At 45.1% G+C, this 19,718-nt stretch overlaps 1 protein-coding gene across 2 annotated transcripts in view; it reads left to right on the top strand.

Moving 5' to 3' along the window:
* EPB41L4B (erythrocyte membrane protein band 4.1 like 4B) overlaps positions 1-19,718 on the top strand; it is a 574,953-nt gene that overhangs the window by 169,162 nt on the left and 386,073 nt on the right. For both annotated transcript variants that reach the window (XM_063922726.1, XM_063922725.1), the window contains one exon: positions 3,456-3,560. In XM_063922726.1, the coding sequence (XP_063778796.1) occupies positions 3,456-3,560 (105 nt within the window). The remainder of the gene's footprint in view (positions 1-3,455; positions 3,561-19,718) is intronic.

The raw sequence follows: 19,718 nt of genomic DNA, 5'->3' as shown, positions 1-19,718 counted from the left end.
CGTTCTCTGCCTGAAAAACGCTCCATATCTGTGCTCAGTGTGCTGCATATATCTGTGATCACACTGCTTTATTGTGGGGACTGGGGACCAGCAGTATTATATAGGAGGAGTACAGTGCAGAGTTTTGCTGACAGTGACCACCAGTATATATAGCAGTACGGTACGGAAGGCCACTGCTCTACCTATCTCTGTGTCGTCAAGTATACTATCCATCTAGATTCTATACCTGTGGTGCATTTTAGTTTTGCAGTTTGGTGACCGTGACCACCAGTATATATAGCAGTACGGTACGGAAGGCCACTGCTCTACCTACCTCTGTGTCGTCAAGTATACTATCCATCCATACCTGTGGTGCATTTCAGTTGTGCGCAGTATATATAGTAGTAGGCCATTGCTATTGATACTGGCATATAATTCCACACATTAAAAAATGGAGAACAAAAATGTGGAGGTTAAAATAGGGAAAGATCAAGATCCACTTCCACTTCGTGCGGAAGCTGCTGCCACTAGTCATGGCCGAGACGATGAAATGCCATCAACGTCGTCTGCCAAGGCAGATGCCCAATATCATAGTAGAGAGCATGTAAAATCCAAAAAACAAAAGTTCAGTAAAATTACCCAAAAATCAAAATTGAAAGCGTCTGATGAGAAGCATAAACTTGCCAATATGCCATTTACGACACGGAGTGGCAAGGAACGGCTGAGGCCCTGGCCTATGTTCATGGCTAGTGGTTCAGCTTCACATGAAGATGGAAGCACTCATCCTCTCGCTACAAAACTGCAGTGCAACTCCTGGATGGGCCAGGTGTTTGTGTCGGCCACTTGTGTCGCTTAGCTTAGTCACACAGCGACCTTGGTGCGCCTCTTTTTTTCTTTGCATCATGTGCTGTTTGGGGACTATTTTTTTAAAGTACCATCCTGCCTGACACTACAGTGCCACTCCTAGATGGGCCAGGTGTTTGTGTCGGCCACTTGTGTCGCTTAGCTTAGTCACACAGCGACCTTGGTGCGCCTCTTTTTTTTCTTTGCATCATGTGCTGTTTGGGGACTGTTTTTTTTTAAGTGTCATCCTGTCTGACACTGCAGTGCCACTCCTAGATGGGCCAGGTGTTTGTGTCGGCCACTTGTCACTTAGCTTAGCCATCCAGCGACCTTGGTGCAAATTTTAGGACTAAAAATAATATTGTGAGTTGTGAAGTGCTCAGAATAGACTGAAAATGAGTGGAAATTATGGTTATTGAGGTTAATAATACTATGGGATCAAAATGACCCCCAAATTCTATGATTTAAGCTGTTTTTGAGGGGTTTTTGTAAAAAAACACCATCCAAAACACACCCGAATCCGACAAAAAAATTTCAGGGAGGTTTTGCCAAAACGCGTCCGAATCCAAAACACGGCCGCGGAACCGAATCCAAAACCCGAAAAATTACCGGTGCACATCACTATTAATAAGCAATGGGGTCCTAGTTTTAGCCCCTCGGCACCACCGCATTAAGCTTGGTTTTTGAATGAGAGTATGGTATTCAGCAGGAAAATCCTTAATAGAAAACGTGCATGTCGTCCAAATGATGCGTTTCGAAGGTAATATCTTTTTTCAAGTTGGATTCCTCTTCTGAAACATAAAATATGCCTTAATAGGGTGTGTTTTACATACATTCATTACACTTGTGTTTCCTGAGAATAGCACAGATGGTTTCTTGACAGTTTAGGGGGAATTCAAGTAAATGCAGTAATTTAAAGTGGGCTAATTGGACTGCCAGGGCTATTCAGTTAGAGCCTGTAGGCTGCTGTTTAAGAGGATTTCTTTTTGAGCCTAAACAAGCTCAAAAAGAAATTCATGTTAAATGGTATGATCGCGGGTGCCCCGAATGCACTAACCCATTGGTCCAGTTACTTAAGAGGGTGAGAGAATGGGACGGTAATTGAATAGCCCCAGATGTTAAAGCCCCCCATCGCACAGCAAATTATCGCATCTAACTGAATTCCCCCATTACACTCATATATGGTGTTCTTCTCCTTACTCAACTTCAGTGCTACCCTTGCATCATACCTTAGGTCTTCAACAAAAATCTCACTGTTGTGTAGATTCACAATTGTTCTTTGGTCTAGGATTCTGTATCATTTGAAATACTCACTGTATCCAACAAGATATGTGCTACTTCTTGTCCTTTCCTTTGCCAAGTCTCATGTCGTTTCCTTAGTAGAAACTGCTTATTGTTTAAACAGATACTTTCATGCAGCTGCTCATTTTCAACATATATGCTTATGGGCGTTTCTGCATGTCTGTCTGTTTTTCTTAACCCATTCTTTATCTATTTGTGGTAATTTTACACTATGGCCGGTTTTCATTTAGCTGCGACAAGTTAATGCAGCTAATTGATTAAGCAGGGGTTATTCAGTTAGCCCTGATATCAGGCACTTATCTGGGATTATGCTTCACCAAAAAATAATAAAAAAATAGCTTTAATTGAATAGCCTGATAATGTATATCGATCAAAAATCATGCGTTCAGCCTGTTTTTTTTGGGGTGGGGAGGAGAAAATTATTGGGCCTACTTAAATAACGCCCTCAGAAAGCACAGATCTTTTTTTTTACCCCTTTTAACGTTCAGAATATTAACCACCCATTTCTGCATAGCAGCAACTCAACCTTAATGAAATACATGTAATTGTCATCATTCAGATTAGCCCCTGATGGTTTTAAGATTTTAGCTGCTGGCCTTTTTCTTTTTTTTTTCTTTTTTCTTTGAAATACATTTAGTTAATAACCTACACTAGATTGTGTTCTGTTTTTGCTTATGTTTTTTTATTTTTGTGCCTAGTCCATATAACTTGTTACAGAATATGCTTCTCTGTTCAAGAAGGGAAGATTGTGGGATAAACTTTACTGTGACCTGAACATACAAATCTTCAAAACATGTCATGAAAGATTTCAAACAAGTTTGTACAATAAAATACACTGTAAATGTAAGAAACAGCGCCATAAACTGCCCCTCCAGTAAAATCATTCAAATATTATCTACCTGCAGATGTGGTTATACAGTACTCCAACAACTAACTAACTTTAACTTTAAACAGAAAAAAAAAAAAAAATCAGAGTAGTATTATAGTTTTTACTGCGGAATCAGTGTCTCTTTCCCATGAGTGAACCCTATTTTGCCATTTTTACCCGGCATGAGCTGCAAGGTTTGGGGATTCACGTGCAGGACAATCCCCCCTAATTGGATTGCTCTTGCACGGCAATTAGCCGCAGAGCCAAAATTTTGCAATTCTGTACACAATAGTATTGTACAAAATAGTACTGTTGCAATTTCAACAGTTTCACTTTGTGTTGTAGACCTCTTATACTGCTTGTATGTATGTATGTATGTATGTATGTGACGTGCAGTAGGATTGATTACCAAAAAATAATGGTTCCATTCATGTGTATTAAGCACAGGTCTTTTGTATTTCAGAAACAAGCCAAAGGGCAGGATTTGTTCGACCAGATTGTACACCATTTGGACTTAGTGGAAACTGATTATTTTGGCCTACAGTACATGGATGCTGCCCAAGTATCGGTATGTATCTTCCTACCTTCTACACTGCACTGCATTTTACAGAAATAGCTGGTTTGGGGACCATAGGAATTAATACTACAAATATAAAATAGAGCAGGAATATAATAAAAATATACACTCCGGCAGGGTCCACAGGTTATCCACAGGATAACATTGGGATATGAAGTAGCGACAGTAGATTGGCACCAAACAATCAAAGCTTTCGGCCTCCAAGCAAGCAACGGTTCCGTCCCAATATCCTCGCCTCCTGGCTCAGGCAAAACCGTTTTTGTTTGGTGCGGCAGGAGCTGGACCATGATCAATGGGCTGCTGGTTTTTAGCAGCTATAAGCTTTTTTATTTTATTTTTATAGTCTTACTATGTTTTTTGAGCGATATTTCTAAAAAACATTTTATACATACCTTGGAAAGAGTCGCTCCAACATCTCCCCGCCGGGTCGCGACAACGCTTACCCACGTGTGCAGTGCTGTTTCGGTGGCTGTCTGTTTAGGATTTACTAGCAAGTCTAGCAGACGTTACCAGGCTGTGGCCAGAGCACGGGGAGAAGGTAAGGCATCGGTTCCGCTTAGTAGGAGAAACGCGAGCAACAGCCGTTCCATTGCGGCATGGAGACTACCGAACAGGGACTGCCACGGCTGCCACCTCAGGTGCACCTGTGCTAGGCCTCAGGGATCATAGGATCCAGGGGTAGTATGAGGCCGCAATCCCCAGGGTTGAAGTCAGCAGTGGGGAGTAAGACGTTCCCTTGATCGCCCCCCCCCCCCCCCTCTGAACTCGGCGTTCACTAACGTATTGATCGATCCTGGTAATGGGGTGAAGTCCCCCTGTATTCCACTCTCCTGAACCGGGTGATACATATGCATTTATCGCGTTTGACACGCTGCTGGGAGGAGGAGAGACACTGCTGCTGACCAGGAAGCAGAAGTGACGGGTGTACGTGCACACTCGGATTTGTCGGAAGCCGGGCGGAGGGTACAGGGTGCCGGAAGCAGTCGGAGGAGCGGAGGAGAAGGACCAAGGTGCCCGGGAGCTGGACTGAGGTGCGGAGAGCTGGACTTGGTTGCAGGGAGTCGGACAGTGGTGTGGAGGTGCCGGGAGCAAGACCCCAACCCTTCCCAATCCCGATCCCAGAAGTGCCACTGCAGGGTTGCATCTGCTGGGAGCCTGCTGCAGTGGTGCCTCTGCTGGGAGCCTGCTGCAGGGGTGCATCTGCTGGGAGCCGGGAGAAAGGACCAGGAAGGTGTTGCCGGATACAGGGGCTGGACGAAGGTGCTGGGTACACGTGCAGGATGGAAGGCCGTGAGCAGTGACTAGTGAGATGGTGCTGCACTAGGAGGTCCAGATACTCACAGGACTCCGGGGACTGCAGCAGGAGGTCAAGACAGATCCAGACTCCACCTGGACACACGAGTATCATTATCATTACTGTGCTGACTGTTTTGCATTGATACATTATTACACATTGTATTACTAATTACTGCACTGTTGAATATTGTGTCTCTTCACAGCTAGGCTATAATACCGTATTGTATTGCATAGTTTGTATTTTTTTTTCCTGAAGGTAACAGGGAGTTAGAGCTTTCAAAAAAATGGGTGGGGCCGTGATTGAGAATCTCACTCCGTGCATTTCGTGCAAGATGTATACACACCAGGGAGCAACTGTCCCAGTGCAAGTACATTTGTGCGAGGTGTATGCGTACGGCTGCCCTGGAAGCCCAGGTTGAACAAACCATTACACGACTGAGATATATTCACAATCTAAAGCAAAGTTTATATAGAACAGTGGAGTAGTTGCAGGGGGGACACTGGTAGATGAGGATGAACAGGTAGCCAGCTGGGTCTGCCAAACCCCAACAAATTCGCCCAATTGGACAAAGATTCTGGGGATGGCAATGAGGAAATGATGGAGCTGAAGGATACCGTTCCCCCTTGCAACCGGAGGAGCGGTTCCTCAGGCACAAAGGGGATAAGGGGAAGCGAGGTACCTAGTCAGATTGTGGTGGTTGGGGATTCGATCGTCATGAAGATAGACATGGCAATCTGCTACCGGGACTGTGATCATTTGTACAGTCTGTTGTCTCCCGGATGCTCAGGTACGTCACATTGCGGACAGAGTAGAAAGATTGTTGGGTGGGGCCCGGAACGACTCGGCGATCTTAGTGCACGTTGGCACCAACGACAAAGTTAGTGGTAGGTGGGATGTCCTTAAGAAAGATTATAGGCCAGAAAATAAAGGCAAGGACATCTAGGGTAATTTTTCTGAAATATTACATGTGCCACGCGCTAGTCCAGGGATGTGGAGGGAGATTAAGGAGGTAAATGTGTGGCTTAGAAACTGGTGTAGGATAGAGGGGTTTGCGTTCTTGGAACTTTGGCGGACTTCTCACTCAGGCGTCATCTTTTTTGCCGATACAGATTGCACCTGAATAAGGAGGGGGCAGCAGTGCTGGGGGGTAGGATGGTTAGAAGGATGGGAGAGATTTTAAACAAGAAAAAATTAGTGGGACAACTAGAGAGAGTAGAAAAGAGGGATGTATAAAATATAATGGGGTGGAGAGAAAAAAAGCGATGGTAAATCCAAAGGAAACGCAACTTCCTAAGGAGACCTCCTAAGGTGTTTGTCTTTATGTTAAGCCATTTTTAGAACCTTATGTAAAGGAGGTCATTTCCAAGGGGACTGGTGATAATGTGGAGTCATTATGGGTTGAGATTTCGAGTGGGGGTATAGATGCAAAAAAGCTTTTAAAAAGGACATGCCACAAACCGCCAGATATTAGTGTGTTAGTGTGTCTGACGAATTACATCTCTTGCAGCAAATCGAAAAAGCTGCAGGACTTGGGGAGGTCATTATCATAGGGGGCTTTAATTACCCGGACATACAGTACCTTGCTAAAGTATTCACCCCCCTTTGCATTTTTTATGTTCTGTTGCCTCACAACCTGGAATTAAAATGGATTGTTTGAAGGTTTGTATCATTTCGTTCACAGAACTTGCTTAAAACTGTGATTTTTTTATTTTTTATTTTTTTTATTGTGCAGCAAACAACAAACTTCAGCGTGCATAACCATTCACCCCCCTAAAGTCAGTACTTTGTAGAGCCACCTTTTGCGGCAATTACAGCTGCAAGTCGCTTTGGATAAGTCTCTATGAGCTTGCCACATCTTGCCACTTGGATTTTTGGCCATTTCTCAATGCGAAACTGCTCCAGCTCCTTCGTGTTGGATGGTTTCCGCTTGTAAACAGCAATCTTCAAGTCTGACCACCGATTCTCAATTGGATTGAGATCTGGGCTTTGACTAGGCCATTCCAAAACATTTAAATGTTTCCCCTTCAACCACTTGAATGTTGCTTTAGCAGTATGCTTCGGGTTATTGTCCTGCTGGAAGGTGAAACTCCGTCCCAGTCTCGAATCATAGGCAGACTAAAACAGGTTTTGCTCAAGAATATCCCTGTATTTGGCACCATCCATCTTTCTCTTGACTCAAAACAGTTTCCCAGTCCCTGCTACTGAAAAACATCCCCACAACATGATGCTGCCACCACCACGTTTGAATGTGGGAATGTTGTTCTTGGGGTGATGGAATGTGTTGGGTATTGCGCCAGGCATAGTGTTTACCTTGGTGGCCGAAAAGTTCAATTTAGTCTCATCTGACCATAGCACCTTCCTCCATACATTTGGGGACTCGTCCACATGCCTTTTGGAAAATTCAAAACGTGCCTTCTTCCATACAGCCCATCTCTATGGAGTGTACAGCTTTTTGTGGTCACATGCGCAGATAAACCAGTCTCTCTAACTCTGCAGCTCCTTCAGGGTTATCTTTGGTCTCTGTGCTGCCACTCTGATTAATGCCCTCCTTGCCCGGTCTATGAGTTTTGGTAGTCGGCCCACTCTCGACAGGTTTGTTGTGGTATCATGTTTTCTCATACGTCCTAGAGGATGCTGGGGTCCACTAAAGTACCATGGGGTATAGACTGTTCCGCAGGAGCCATGGGCACTTTAAGACTTTTCAAGGGTGTGAACTGGCTCCTCCCTCTATGCCCCTCCTCCAGACCTCAGTTTAGAAAATGTGCCCAGGCAGACTGGATGCACTCCAGGGGAGCTCTACTGAGTTTCTCTGAAAATACTTATGTTAGGTTTTTTATTTTCAGGGAGAACTGCTGGCAACAGTCTCCCTGCTTCGTGGGACTTAGGGGGCAGAAGTAGGAACCAACTTCCTGAAAAGTTTCATGGCTCTGCTTCTGGCTGACAGGACACCATTAGCTCGTGAAGGGTACTGAACGCTGGCTGCGGCTATGTGCTCACTCCCACAGCACGCCGTCACCCCCCTTGCAGAGCCAGAAGTCAGAAGACAGGTGAGTGTTAGAAGAAAGGATCTTCAATCAAAGTGACGGCTAAAGATACCGCGCGGCTGGCGGGAGCGCAGCGTGCAATGATGCCCACACAGGCACTGCAGGGAGCAGGGCATTGGCGGCTCTGGACAGCATGAAACCTATTGAAACTGACATAATAAGGGGCATAACTTGCTGACGCACAGTCCTACTCCCGCCAGTATAAAAATTACCTCATAAATGCTGAGGAGAAACGCGCCATTGAGGGGGCGGGGCTTCCTCCTCCTCAGTCAGCCAGCACACTGCTCAGCGCCATTTTCTCTCCTTCCAATCTGCAGAGAGGAATGCTGGTCCTCCACTGCTGAACAAGTATCAGGGTGCAAAACAGAGGGTGCCACAGTGAATTTGGTGCTATATAATTGTGTGATTTAACATTATAAAAGCGCTGCATGTCAGTGGGCATTTTGTGTTTCACAGACATTGTGTTAATGGCGCTGGGTTGTGAGCTGGAAAATCCTATCTGTGTCCTTCTGACAGATTTTTCTGTGGGTTTGTCCCCTATAATTCCCAGAGTGTCTGTGGTGTGGTTGTACACATGTGTGACATGTCTGAGGCAGGGAGCTCTTCCCCTGAGGGAGCCATTTTAGGGACACAGAGTTGTAATGTGGTGGCGCTGCCGGCACACCATGAGCCTGAATGGGTGAAAGAATTACGTGATAGTGTGAATCATATCAGTAAGAGATTAGATAAGTCTGAGTCTCATGCAGATAGCTGGAGAAAATCATTGGAAGATGTGATTTTTTTTTTCATAGTTCTGCCTCTTCATCCACAGGCGACCTTGCTGGATCACATAAGAGACCATTTGCACAAATAGTACATACTGATACCGACACGGACTCGATTCCTGTGTCGACGATAGTGATTCCAGGGGGATAGATCCTAAAATGGCAAAAAGCATTCAATATATGATTGTTGGTATGAAGGAAGTTACGGAAAGCCCTCCTGTACCTCAGGAGAAAGCTTATTTTTATAAAGAAAGGAAAATTAATGTAACTTTCCCTCCCTCTCATGAGCTGAATACTCTATTTGAAGGAGTTTGGGTAAACCCTGAAAAGAAATTTCAGATTCCCAAAAGGATTCAGGTTGCTTATCCTTTCCCGGCAGAGGACAGGAAAAGATGGGAGTCGCCCCCTGTATTAGACAGTGCCCTGTCAAGGTTAACTAAAAAGGTGATTCTCCCTGCACCTGGGACTGCTTCACTGATGGAGCCGGCAGACGGCAAGTTGGAGACTACGTTAAAATCTATTTATGTGGCCAATGGTACACTGCTCAGGCCCACCATTGCTTGCGCGTGGGTGAGTAGGGCTATCGAGAAATGGTCAGATAACTTGTCATCGGAAATTGACACGATAGAGACGAGATTCTCCTAACGTTAGGTCATATAAAAGACGCTGCTGCATACATGCTAGAAGCCATGAAAGATATTGGACTTTTAGGTTCAAAAGCCACTACCATTGCAGTATCTGCTCGGAGGGCGTTGTGGATTCGCCTTTGGAATGCTGATGCAGATTCCAAAAGAAATATGGAGGCTCTCCCGTATAAAGGTGAGGCCTTGTTTGGAGATGGGCTGAATGCGTTAGTCTCTGTGGCTACCGCAAGTAAGTCGACATTCTTGCCTTATGCTCCTGCACCGGCGAAAAAGACACATAACTCTCACATGCAGTCCCTTCGGCCCAACAAATACAAAAAGGCCAAAGGTTCCCCCTTCTTTGCAGGTAAAGGAAGGGGAAGAGGAAAGGAATCCGCAGCGTCTCCAGGATCGCAGGAGCACAAATCAACACCTGCTTCTGCCAAATCTGCAGCATGACGCTGGGCCTCCTTTGCGGGAGTCCGCTCGGGTGGGAGCACGTCTGAAACTTTTCAGTCAGAACTGGCTTCAATCTAGCATGGACCCATGGGTCTTACAAATTGTGTCCCATGGATGCAAACTGGAATTTCAAGACGTCCACCCATGCCGATTTTTCAAATCGACCTTGCCAGCTTCTCTTCCAGACAGAGAATTAGTAACAGCTGCAATTCAAAAATTATGTCAGGATCAAGTCATTGTCCTGGTACCCTTGTCACAGCAAGGAGAAGGTTTTTATTCAAGCCTTTTTGTAGTTCCGAAGCCGGACGGCTCAGTCAGACCAATTTTAAACCTGAAAAATCTGAATCTCTACCTCAAAAGGTTCAAGTACAAGATGGAATCTCTGGGGGCAGTGATTTCCAGTCTGGAGGAAGGGGACTTTATGGTGTCGGTAGACATAAAAGATGCTTACTTGCATGTTCCTCCTCACCAAGCTTATCTGAGATTCGCAATAGAGTGTTGCCATTACCAGTTCCAGACGCTGCCGTTCGGGCTCTCCACGGCACCGAGGGTATTCACCAAGGTGATGGCAGAGATGATGGTCCTCCTTTGACAACAAGGAGTCAATATAATTCCTTACCTGGACGATCTCCTGATAAAAGCGAGATCCAGGGAACATTGCAGGGTCCAGAACATTGCACTCTCCCTGTCAGTACTCAAACAACACGGTTGGATCATGAATTTTCTGAAGTCACAATTGGAACCGACAACAAGATTGTCCTTTTTGGGGATGATACTGGACAAAGAAGTTCAGAGAGTATTTCTTCCAGTAGAAAATGCTCTGGAAATCCAGAGAATGGTCAATCAGATTTTGAAGCCAACAAGAGTGTCAATACATCAATGCATTCGATTGTTGGGGAAGATGGTGGCGGCCTACGAAGCCATACAGTTTGGCTGATTCCATGCCAGAATATTTCAGTGGGACCTGTTGGACAAGTGGTCCGGATCCCACCTACACATGCACCGGAAGATACCCCTGTCCTCAAAAGCCAGGATTTCGCTCCTGTGGTGGCTACACAGTTCTCACCTACTAGTGGGACGCAGGTTCGGGATTCAGGACTGGGTCCTAGTAACCACGGATGCAAGTCTCCGAGGCTGGGGAGCAGTCACACAGGGAAAAGCTTCCAAGGAAAATGGTCAAGTCAGGAAGCCTGCCTTCACATAAACGTTCTGGAATTGAGAGCCATTTACAACAGCCTTCTACAAGCGGTACATCTTCTTCAAGATCAAAACATGCAGATCTAGTCGGACAATGTAACAGCAGTCGCGTTTATAAACCATCAGGGCGGAACGAAAAGCAGAGCGGTAATGGAAGAGGTGACAAAGATCCTCCTCTGGGCAGAAAGACATGCAAGAGCTCTGTCAGCAATTTTCATTCCGGGAGTGGACAACTGGGAAGCAGACTTCCTCAGCAGACACGATCTCCATCCAGGAGAATGGGGCCTCCACCAAGAAGTCTTCACAGAGGTGACAAGTCTTTGGGGAGTTCCTCAATTAGATATGATGGCATCTTGTCTCAACAAGAAGCTTCAGAGATATAGTTCCAGGTCAAAAGACCCTCAAGCAATAGCAATGGATGCACTGGTGACCCAGTTAGTGTTTCGGTCAGTATATGTCTTCCCTCCACTTCCACTGATACCAAAAGTTCTCAAAATCATAAGAAGAACAAGGGTTCGAGCAATCCTCATTGCCCCAGACTGGCCAAGGAGGGCTTGGTATCCAGATCTCCAGGAGTTGCTTATATAAGATTCTCGGCCTCTTCCTCCTCGCGAGGACCTGCTGCAGCAGGGACCGTGTGTGTATCAAGACTTACCGCGGCTACGTTTGACGGCATGGCTGTTGAGCGCTGGATCCTAGCCCGAAAGGGTATTCCCAAGGAAGTCATCCACACTCTTATTCAGGCCAGGAAAGGAGTAAAGTCTAAACATTACCACCGTATTTGGAGAAAATATGTGTCTTGGTGTGAATCCAAGAAGGCTCCTATGGAAGAGTTTCAGTTGGGACGTTTTCTCCATTTTCTGCAGGCTGATGTGGATGCGGACTGTCAAAGTCGAAAAATATCGTAATGTATATGCCTTGTACTAACCCCGTGCACATGCCCGCTGCTCGTGCACTCAGTCTGCCGTGCGTGCACATATCCGCAATTTGCGTAGGATTGCTTCGGCGATCATGCGCGTGATATGGGTATTTACGGCGGAGTTTGTGAGCGCGTAGCGGGTTATTAGAACATTACATATTTAACCCAAATAGTGCATTTTGTACCCCCTAGTTCCCTTGCACCATGTCAGCGAGTATTCATAGTTTAAACAGTTCCTGGACTAAGAGATTCGCATTTGCATGATAGGAAGGGTCAGATAAAGGTTGGAAGGTGATGTCTAGTATCCAGCTGTAGGGTATTTTGAGGGTAACATTCTGGTGTTGGTTAGAGAAAGATCGCATGTTCCAGCGTATAGTTATGTGCAGAAGCAGAATATGAACATTAACTGTATTTACTGTAAATTACGTATGCGGCGGGAATCCAGAGGATACCACCCACAAGAGCAGTTGGGGAAAGACATTGCCCATCTATTCAAATCCACCTATGACCTCTTCTGTAATGTAAAGACACATCCCTGTGTCCAATGGACAATGAGATTACAGTGACCATTGTATTGTGTATGCATGTTGTGTATAAAAAGACCATTGTTGCCTGGCCGGTCAGAAGACTCTGAACGCTATCTGTATGACCAGCGGAGGACCGGCCGGGTTGCGCTTGCGAACATTCTCACGTATGTACATTCTCTGTAGCCATTATTCTGTTTAGATTTATCTTGTTAGCCTGTAGTGTATGATTTGTACTGTTTACCTTTTGGAATTAATCCACTGTGGCCTTAGAACCCTGTGGTTGCAACTACAAATCAGTGTGGTGTCTTCACTTTCCTGCAAGGGGGTTTAAAGTGTATTTATCTGAAAAAGGTGTATAAGTATTGATAAGGTGTATGCACTGCGGGTACTTTATACCGTCAGCACTTCTTAAGGTTTAAGATATAACATTGTTGCAGTACTTTGCTGTTAAGGGTTTAAAGTATGATCATATCATTACATTGTATCATTAACAAGGTTTAAAGGTTATCAATTGTGTGTGCGCATTCTATGTGTGTACTCTGTACTAGTGATGAGCGAGGTTCGGTTTTACTCGGTTTTACTCGGTTTTACTCGGTTCTCAAAACGGCATCTTATTGGCTATCCAAAACACGTGACATCCGTGAGCCAATAAGATGCCGTTTTGAGAACCGAGTAAAACCGAGTAAAACCGAATCCGCTCATCACTACTCTGTACACAGCGCGGCGTGTGTACGCCAAGTGCGTACCACATGCAGGACTCTGTACGCAAATAGCGTACAAAGTGCGTAACACGTGTATTCAGTCTAGCGGCCATAGCGGCTCCACGGTAATAGTGTATTTAGAGGTATAGTTTTGCGGTCTAAGATAATATAGACATTATCAATTGGGAGCTCATCCGGTTCCTTCTCATACCCGCAGCCTAGCAAGTTTACGCAGACTTTATCTATCAGCAAAGGGCGCAAAGGTATCCCCGGTAGCCTTCTCTTGGTTGGTGGATACACTAAGTGATGATTAGATAAGCGTCTGCCTTGCATGGTTTGAAGGGATGCTGGAGGAATCCGTAAGGTAAGAACGCAAAAGCTATTTTTAAAATCTGCAAATTTCTGGTTGGCGCCAAATGCGCACGCAACACACACACACACACACACACACACACACCTGTATTTTGTACTTTGCATATCTGCTCGCATTATTGCCGTAAGCATTGATTACTGGATTCATTTTGACCTGTACTGAGAAAATTTGTTGCTATTTAGTTAAAATATAGAGTTAATAGTTAAGGAAGTAAGTGTAAGACGCACACGCAGCCTGGCCTAGTTGTAAAGGTTTATACAGTAGAAACTGTGTGTAGTGTTAAGTGAGCGATTATAGTTCAATATCGTTTACATTTATAGAAGTGTGGGATTTGTAGTATTGCGGACGTATGGCCTTTGTACACGTGTCTCGGACAGTGTACGGGACTGCATACGCAACGTAAGGACGTACGCACGTGGCGTGTTCACGCAACATGCGTAAAAGTACGACCGCTAAATACAAATCACACAATAGCATTGTTTTAGTTTAGGCGCAAGACGGTAACCACGCGATAATAGCACAAATTGATAAGTTTCCAATATTTAGTTTAAAAACCTTTTTTACTGTTGTACCTCTGGGGAAAGCTATCAGTTAACAGGAAAATATATTTTTCTGATCAGAAAACTATAGAATGTTAGTGTGGGCTGAAGAAAGTGTGAATGTATTGAATCCCGCTTGGTGAACTTGGTGATCTTGGTGAAGCTTGGTGAAACTTGGTGAAGCACGGTCTAGGTGAAAACGTAGTGAGCACGGTCTAGGTGAATACGTGCAACGGAGTGTGATAAAGTTTTCGTGGTATTACACTCCAACTGTTTTGGAGCAGTGTGTGGAGACTCCAGTGATCCTAACACTTATAGATAGCAAGTGTCTATAAGCGGTACGATTGGACCGCACGGTTGTATGGGCAACACGGCGCAACGTGATACGAAGTTTTGCATATATGTGCGTAAATCTTGTCATCATAAGCGTTATGTGAAGCACATGCAAGCGTGATTTGTGTAAAGTAAAGGTTTAGGGAGTTTTCGCTGGTCTCTCAGGAAAATCTCCAGAGGCAGATATTCACTGGGTACCCAAAAGGCCCAGGGGATATAGGCTGAAGTAGGGCCTGCAACGGCTACACGTGTTTGCTAAATAAGGCGGATCCGTGATACTCTGAGCAGAAGAAGTTAGTGGAAGAACTTTGAGGACTTCCACCGGTAGACTACTGTGTTTGGTGCATTTTAGGAAGTTTTCCCGTGTTAAAAAGGTCCACAATGGAAGCCAAGTGCACAACACAGGGACGTTCCTCAGTCAGGGTTCAGACTGCAGATTTCAGACCCAGGGGGTCAGCTCGGTAATGTGGGGGAAGTATGGTCCCCACACTGAGACCTTTTGTGATGAATGGACACGAATGACTGTGGGGGATAAAGCACCATTTCCTGGGATAGGTAGTTTTGACTCGGAGGTATTGCATAATCTAAGGCTTAGGATATGTCTGTTAAAATCCCGAAAAGAAAGGATCAGACACTCAAACTGTTTACATTTATGGCAACGAGAGAGTGATATGCAGAGGGAACTAGCTTACACAGCCGGTTCCAACCCTAGCAGGAAACTGATAGCAACTGCACCACCACCACCGTATATTACAGGTAAGACAGTGGCTACAGACAATGGCATACTGATATATGATAAGAGTAAAATTGATAAATGTATTAATGACGATAAGAGTAAAACTGATAAATGTATTAATGCTAACCCGTGCAAGTTGTATCCCATTTTAAACTTCCCTCAGGACTGCGAGCAAGAAGATGAGCCCAGCCCAGCACGATATCGGCTCTCTCTCTAGCAGCCACCATACGAGACACCCAGGTGGGCACGGCCCAACCAGTAAGATCAGTAGTAAAGCCCCCTAGCGGAGGGACAGGTGAGGTCGTGTCCACAGGTAAGTACGGTACTGTACATTATGCAGAGACAATTGCACCTCACATTGTAGAAGCAACCCAGAATGATGTAATTGAACTAAATCCTGTCAGGGTGACCACAGTCCCCAATGGGAAGACTGACGCTCAGGGAATCACTCCCGTCAGGAACATTGCTATGCATTGTCCTTGGTCCCGGGCAGAATTGAGGACAATTATGTCTGAATTTCCCGATCCCAGAAAAGATCTAGTCACATGCCAGAGATTTATTAAAGAATTAGGTAATGCCACCGAACCCACAAACAAAGATTGGCGAACAGTGCTACGAGTATGTCTACCTTCAAATATTGACCCTGCAAAATTTATTACTGATTGTAAATTAGACGCAGAAGTACTTCTCACTGAGGAGTACACTCTGAGAATGTACGACAAATCAATCTGCAATTAGGAGTATATTTCCCTACTGTTGTCGAATGGAACAAAATCTTTTCCATAAGACAAAAAGAAGGTGAAACGGCATCTGAATATTTCCACTGAGCACTGCAGGAAATGTCTAGATACACTGGGATCGAGGACATTAAGGAAAATATACATCACAGGGAGGCAGCTGTGTCAGTATTAATGGACGGGTTAAAAGACACACTAAGAACCAGGGTACAAACCTCTCTACCTAACAGGAGAGGTATCTCGGTGGCTGCATTAAGAGAGTCCGCTATCGAGCACGACCGTAATATCCAGGGAACCAGAGAGGCACAGGGAGAGCGGTTGATGGTGATGAGCATCCAAGCACTGGAAGCATCAACTCAACCAAAACCCCAGGCCCCTGGCACGTGGAGGAAGCAAAGAGTTTATCTGTGTTAAAGGGAAGGGCATTATGCCAGCAACTGTAACAGCACACATAAATTCAGACCCCCTAGACAAGAACACGAGCAAAGTTATGATGCACGTAATTGGGATCAGGGATCACATAGGAAAAATTTTGGGCCACACCTGTAGTCTGCAGCCAGTGAAGTTGATTGCGAGCCTTGGTAGTGAACCTGAGGTCACAGTTGATGTAGTTGGTAGATCATTTCTTGTAGACGCAGGGGCGGCCAGGTAAACTCTGTGATTTATCTTTTAAAGTTTCCCCTTAATCTCTGACGTTCACCGACAGATTTACAGCTCAAACGTCACCGATCCACTCGGTCTTTTCAGAGGTCTGCCCAACCCCAGTATATCTCACCAGCATCATTGTGCCTGGCCATGCACAGAGGGTGGAGAGTGGAAATACTGGTGAAGGGAGACTGTGCAGAGATACCATGTTGGTGTGACAGCCTGATGGTGAACGCAAATCTGACAAATTTTCTTTTTATTATTTTCTCTCTTTATTTTTTTTTTTCATTTTCCACGGATGGTTTATTTCACACAACAGTTAAACACATTGTAATGCAGGATTTATGTTCTATACAGAAAGGTCGCTGACTTGGAAAGAATATTGTATCACTGGAGCGTCTGTTCCGGGAAGATTGAGAGGCAGCACTTTTGAGATGGTATCTGAGCACGGAGAACAACAAGACTAGAGGCGGTTGTCGCACCAAAATTTATTTTTTCCTTTTTATTATTTTCTCCATCTCCCATTCCCCCTCCTTTCCCCCCTTCCTTGCTCCTTTTTCTCTCCCCTTAACAAGATGGGCTTACCCCAAGAGACTGCATTCCGGGTTTTCCTGTTGACCCTGTTGTTGACCAGAGCAGTCTATTTCGGTGAGAGTACCAGAGAGGTTGAGAAAGGATCTGGAATGGGTTCTGATGGCAAGGACGGATTTGTAGAATTCCAAGAGCAACACATCCACCGAGCAGAGGCTAGTATCAGAAAACGATCTGGTAGCCAAGAAACTAGGAGGCACGGTGAAGGGTTATTGGCTGAGGAAAATTGTATTTGTAGAAACTGTGAAAATATAGTTGAGGACAGGTGCATCCAGAGATGTCAGACCAGCCTTAATATCAACATGGACCGTCATCCATTGAGTGACTATCACTCATTAGTGGGTAAGGTTTAAAACCAAACAGAATGCTGGGTGTGCTCACAAGTACCTAAGGTCAGAGCAAGTCAGGACTAGTACCGTATCCATTAACAATAGATGAGGTACTTGAATTAAGGGGTGGGAGACCGGTGGACAAGAAATTTAATATTTCTAGGCCCCCTAGTTTGAAGCTCCACCAATATCATGTGGATAGATCCTTAGTATGTTTCAACATTTCCAATTCCCGAAAGCCGGGAAATTGGGAAGTGACATGGAATAACCAAACCATGGCATTTTCACACACAGCCGACCGAATGCCCGTAAACACTGAACTTATACGCCAAATAGCCGCCGGTGGAAGGTATTTTCGGTACAGGTATACTTTAGGAAGTAGGACCATGCGGTTGGAGAAGTATTCCAGGGTACTGTGCGCACATCATACAGCCTGATACGTGTACTGAACAGATGAGAGAGGGATTGGATTTTTCACTTGGAAGGTTTGCAATATGCAATACACAAAATGGAAAGCTGCTCAATCAGATTGTAATGTCACTCAGGTGCTAAAAGGGGAGGGGTAATTCTGTGTAGGAAAAAAACTGTGTTCCCTAATGCACACAGAGTGAAAAATATTACTACATAATAATAGTCAGATAATACGGAGATCTTAGTTGCGTATATCTGCAGATATAGGGTTAAGCCCCCAGGCCGATCGACAAGGCTTCTCCGTCACTGGGAGTCCCTAATACTAGGTATGGGCCTGGGGTGCAGGACCCCACGATGTCGGCACAGGTCGGCCACCCCAGGTCAGCACACAGGTGAGAATTAATAGGGGTTAATAAGAAGCACAGAAGTGCTATGTAAGTGGTGTGATTAAAATAATATATACAAAGTGATAGGGAAAATAATAAGTGTTAATAAAGTGTTAGGGTGTGCCGACCTGAAGCAGCCCAGCCATACCGACACAGGGGCCACCGCACCCCACACCCACCCCATAAATAATTACAAATATATCTGGGTTAAATTCCCAGTGTAAGGCCACATGGTAATGGCTCCTACAGCATCTGAGAGCCAGCTTACCTGGGGATACCCCTGGCTTCCCCTATGGCACTTCTGGAGTCAGCAATCCCTCCTAATGCTGACCCATTTATGCCTCTCTATATACAATACACAAAATGTAAAGCTGCTCAATCAGATTGTAATGTCACTCAGGTGCTAAAAGGGGAGGGGTAATTCTGTGTAAGAAAAAAACTGTGTTCCCTAATGCACACCGAGTGAAAAATATTACTACATAATAATAGTCAGATAATACGGAGATCTTAGTTGCGTATATCTGCAGATATAGGGTTAAGCCCCCAGGCCGATCGACAAGGCTTCTCCGTCACTGGGGGTCCCTAATACTAGGTATGGGCCTGGGGTGCTGGACCCCACGATGTCGGCACAGGTCGGCCACCCCAGGTCAGCACACAGGTGAGAATTAATAGGGGTTAATAAGAAGCACAGAAGTGCTATGTAAGTGGTGTGATTAAAATAATATATTATTTTTCACTCGGTGTGCATTAGGGAACACAGTTTTTTTCCTACACAGAATTACCCCTCCCCTTTTAGCACCTGAGTGACATTACAATCTGATTGAGCAGCTTTCCATTTTGTGTATTGTATATAGAGAGGCATAAATGGGTCAGCATTAGGAGGGATTGCTGACTCCAGAAGTGCCATAGGGGAAGCCAGGGGTATCCCCAGGTAAGCTGGCTCTCAGATGCTGTAGGAGCCATTACCATGTGGCCTTACACTGGGAATTTAACCCAGATATATTTGTAATTATTTATGGGGTGGGTGTGGGGTGCGGTGGCCCCTGTGTCGGTATGGCTGGGCTGCTTCAGGTCGGCACACCCTAACACTTTATTAACACTTATTATTTTCCCTATCACTTTGTATATATTATTTTAATCACACCACTTACATAGCACTTCTGTGCTTCTTATTAACCCCTATTAATTCTCACCTGTGTGCTGACCTGGGGTGGCCGACCTGTGCCGACATCGTGGGGTCCTGCACCCCAGGCCCATACCTAGTATTAGGGACCCCCAGTGACGGAGAAGCCTTGTCGATCGGCCTGGGGGCTTAACCCTATATCTGCAGATATACGCAACTAAGGTTTGCAATATGGTAATGTCATATTCTGTCCCATATGTTCTCCCTGATGATGCATATTTCATATGCGGGAGGAAGGCGTATAAGTGGCTTGCCCCAAACTCAGAGGGATTGTGTTCCATTGGAATAGTGTTGCCAGAAGTTATGACCATAACCCATAATAAGATGGAAGATGTTCACCGCAGTGCTCAAACTC

This window comes from Pseudophryne corroboree, chromosome 5 (genome assembly GCF_028390025.1).
Source record: "Pseudophryne corroboree isolate aPseCor3 chromosome 5, aPseCor3.hap2, whole genome shotgun sequence".
Taxonomy (NCBI): domain Eukaryota; kingdom Metazoa; phylum Chordata; class Amphibia; order Anura; family Myobatrachidae; genus Pseudophryne; species Pseudophryne corroboree.
The sequence above is the reverse complement of the archived record's forward strand: the minus strand, read 5'-3'. Positions and strand labels throughout refer to the sequence as shown.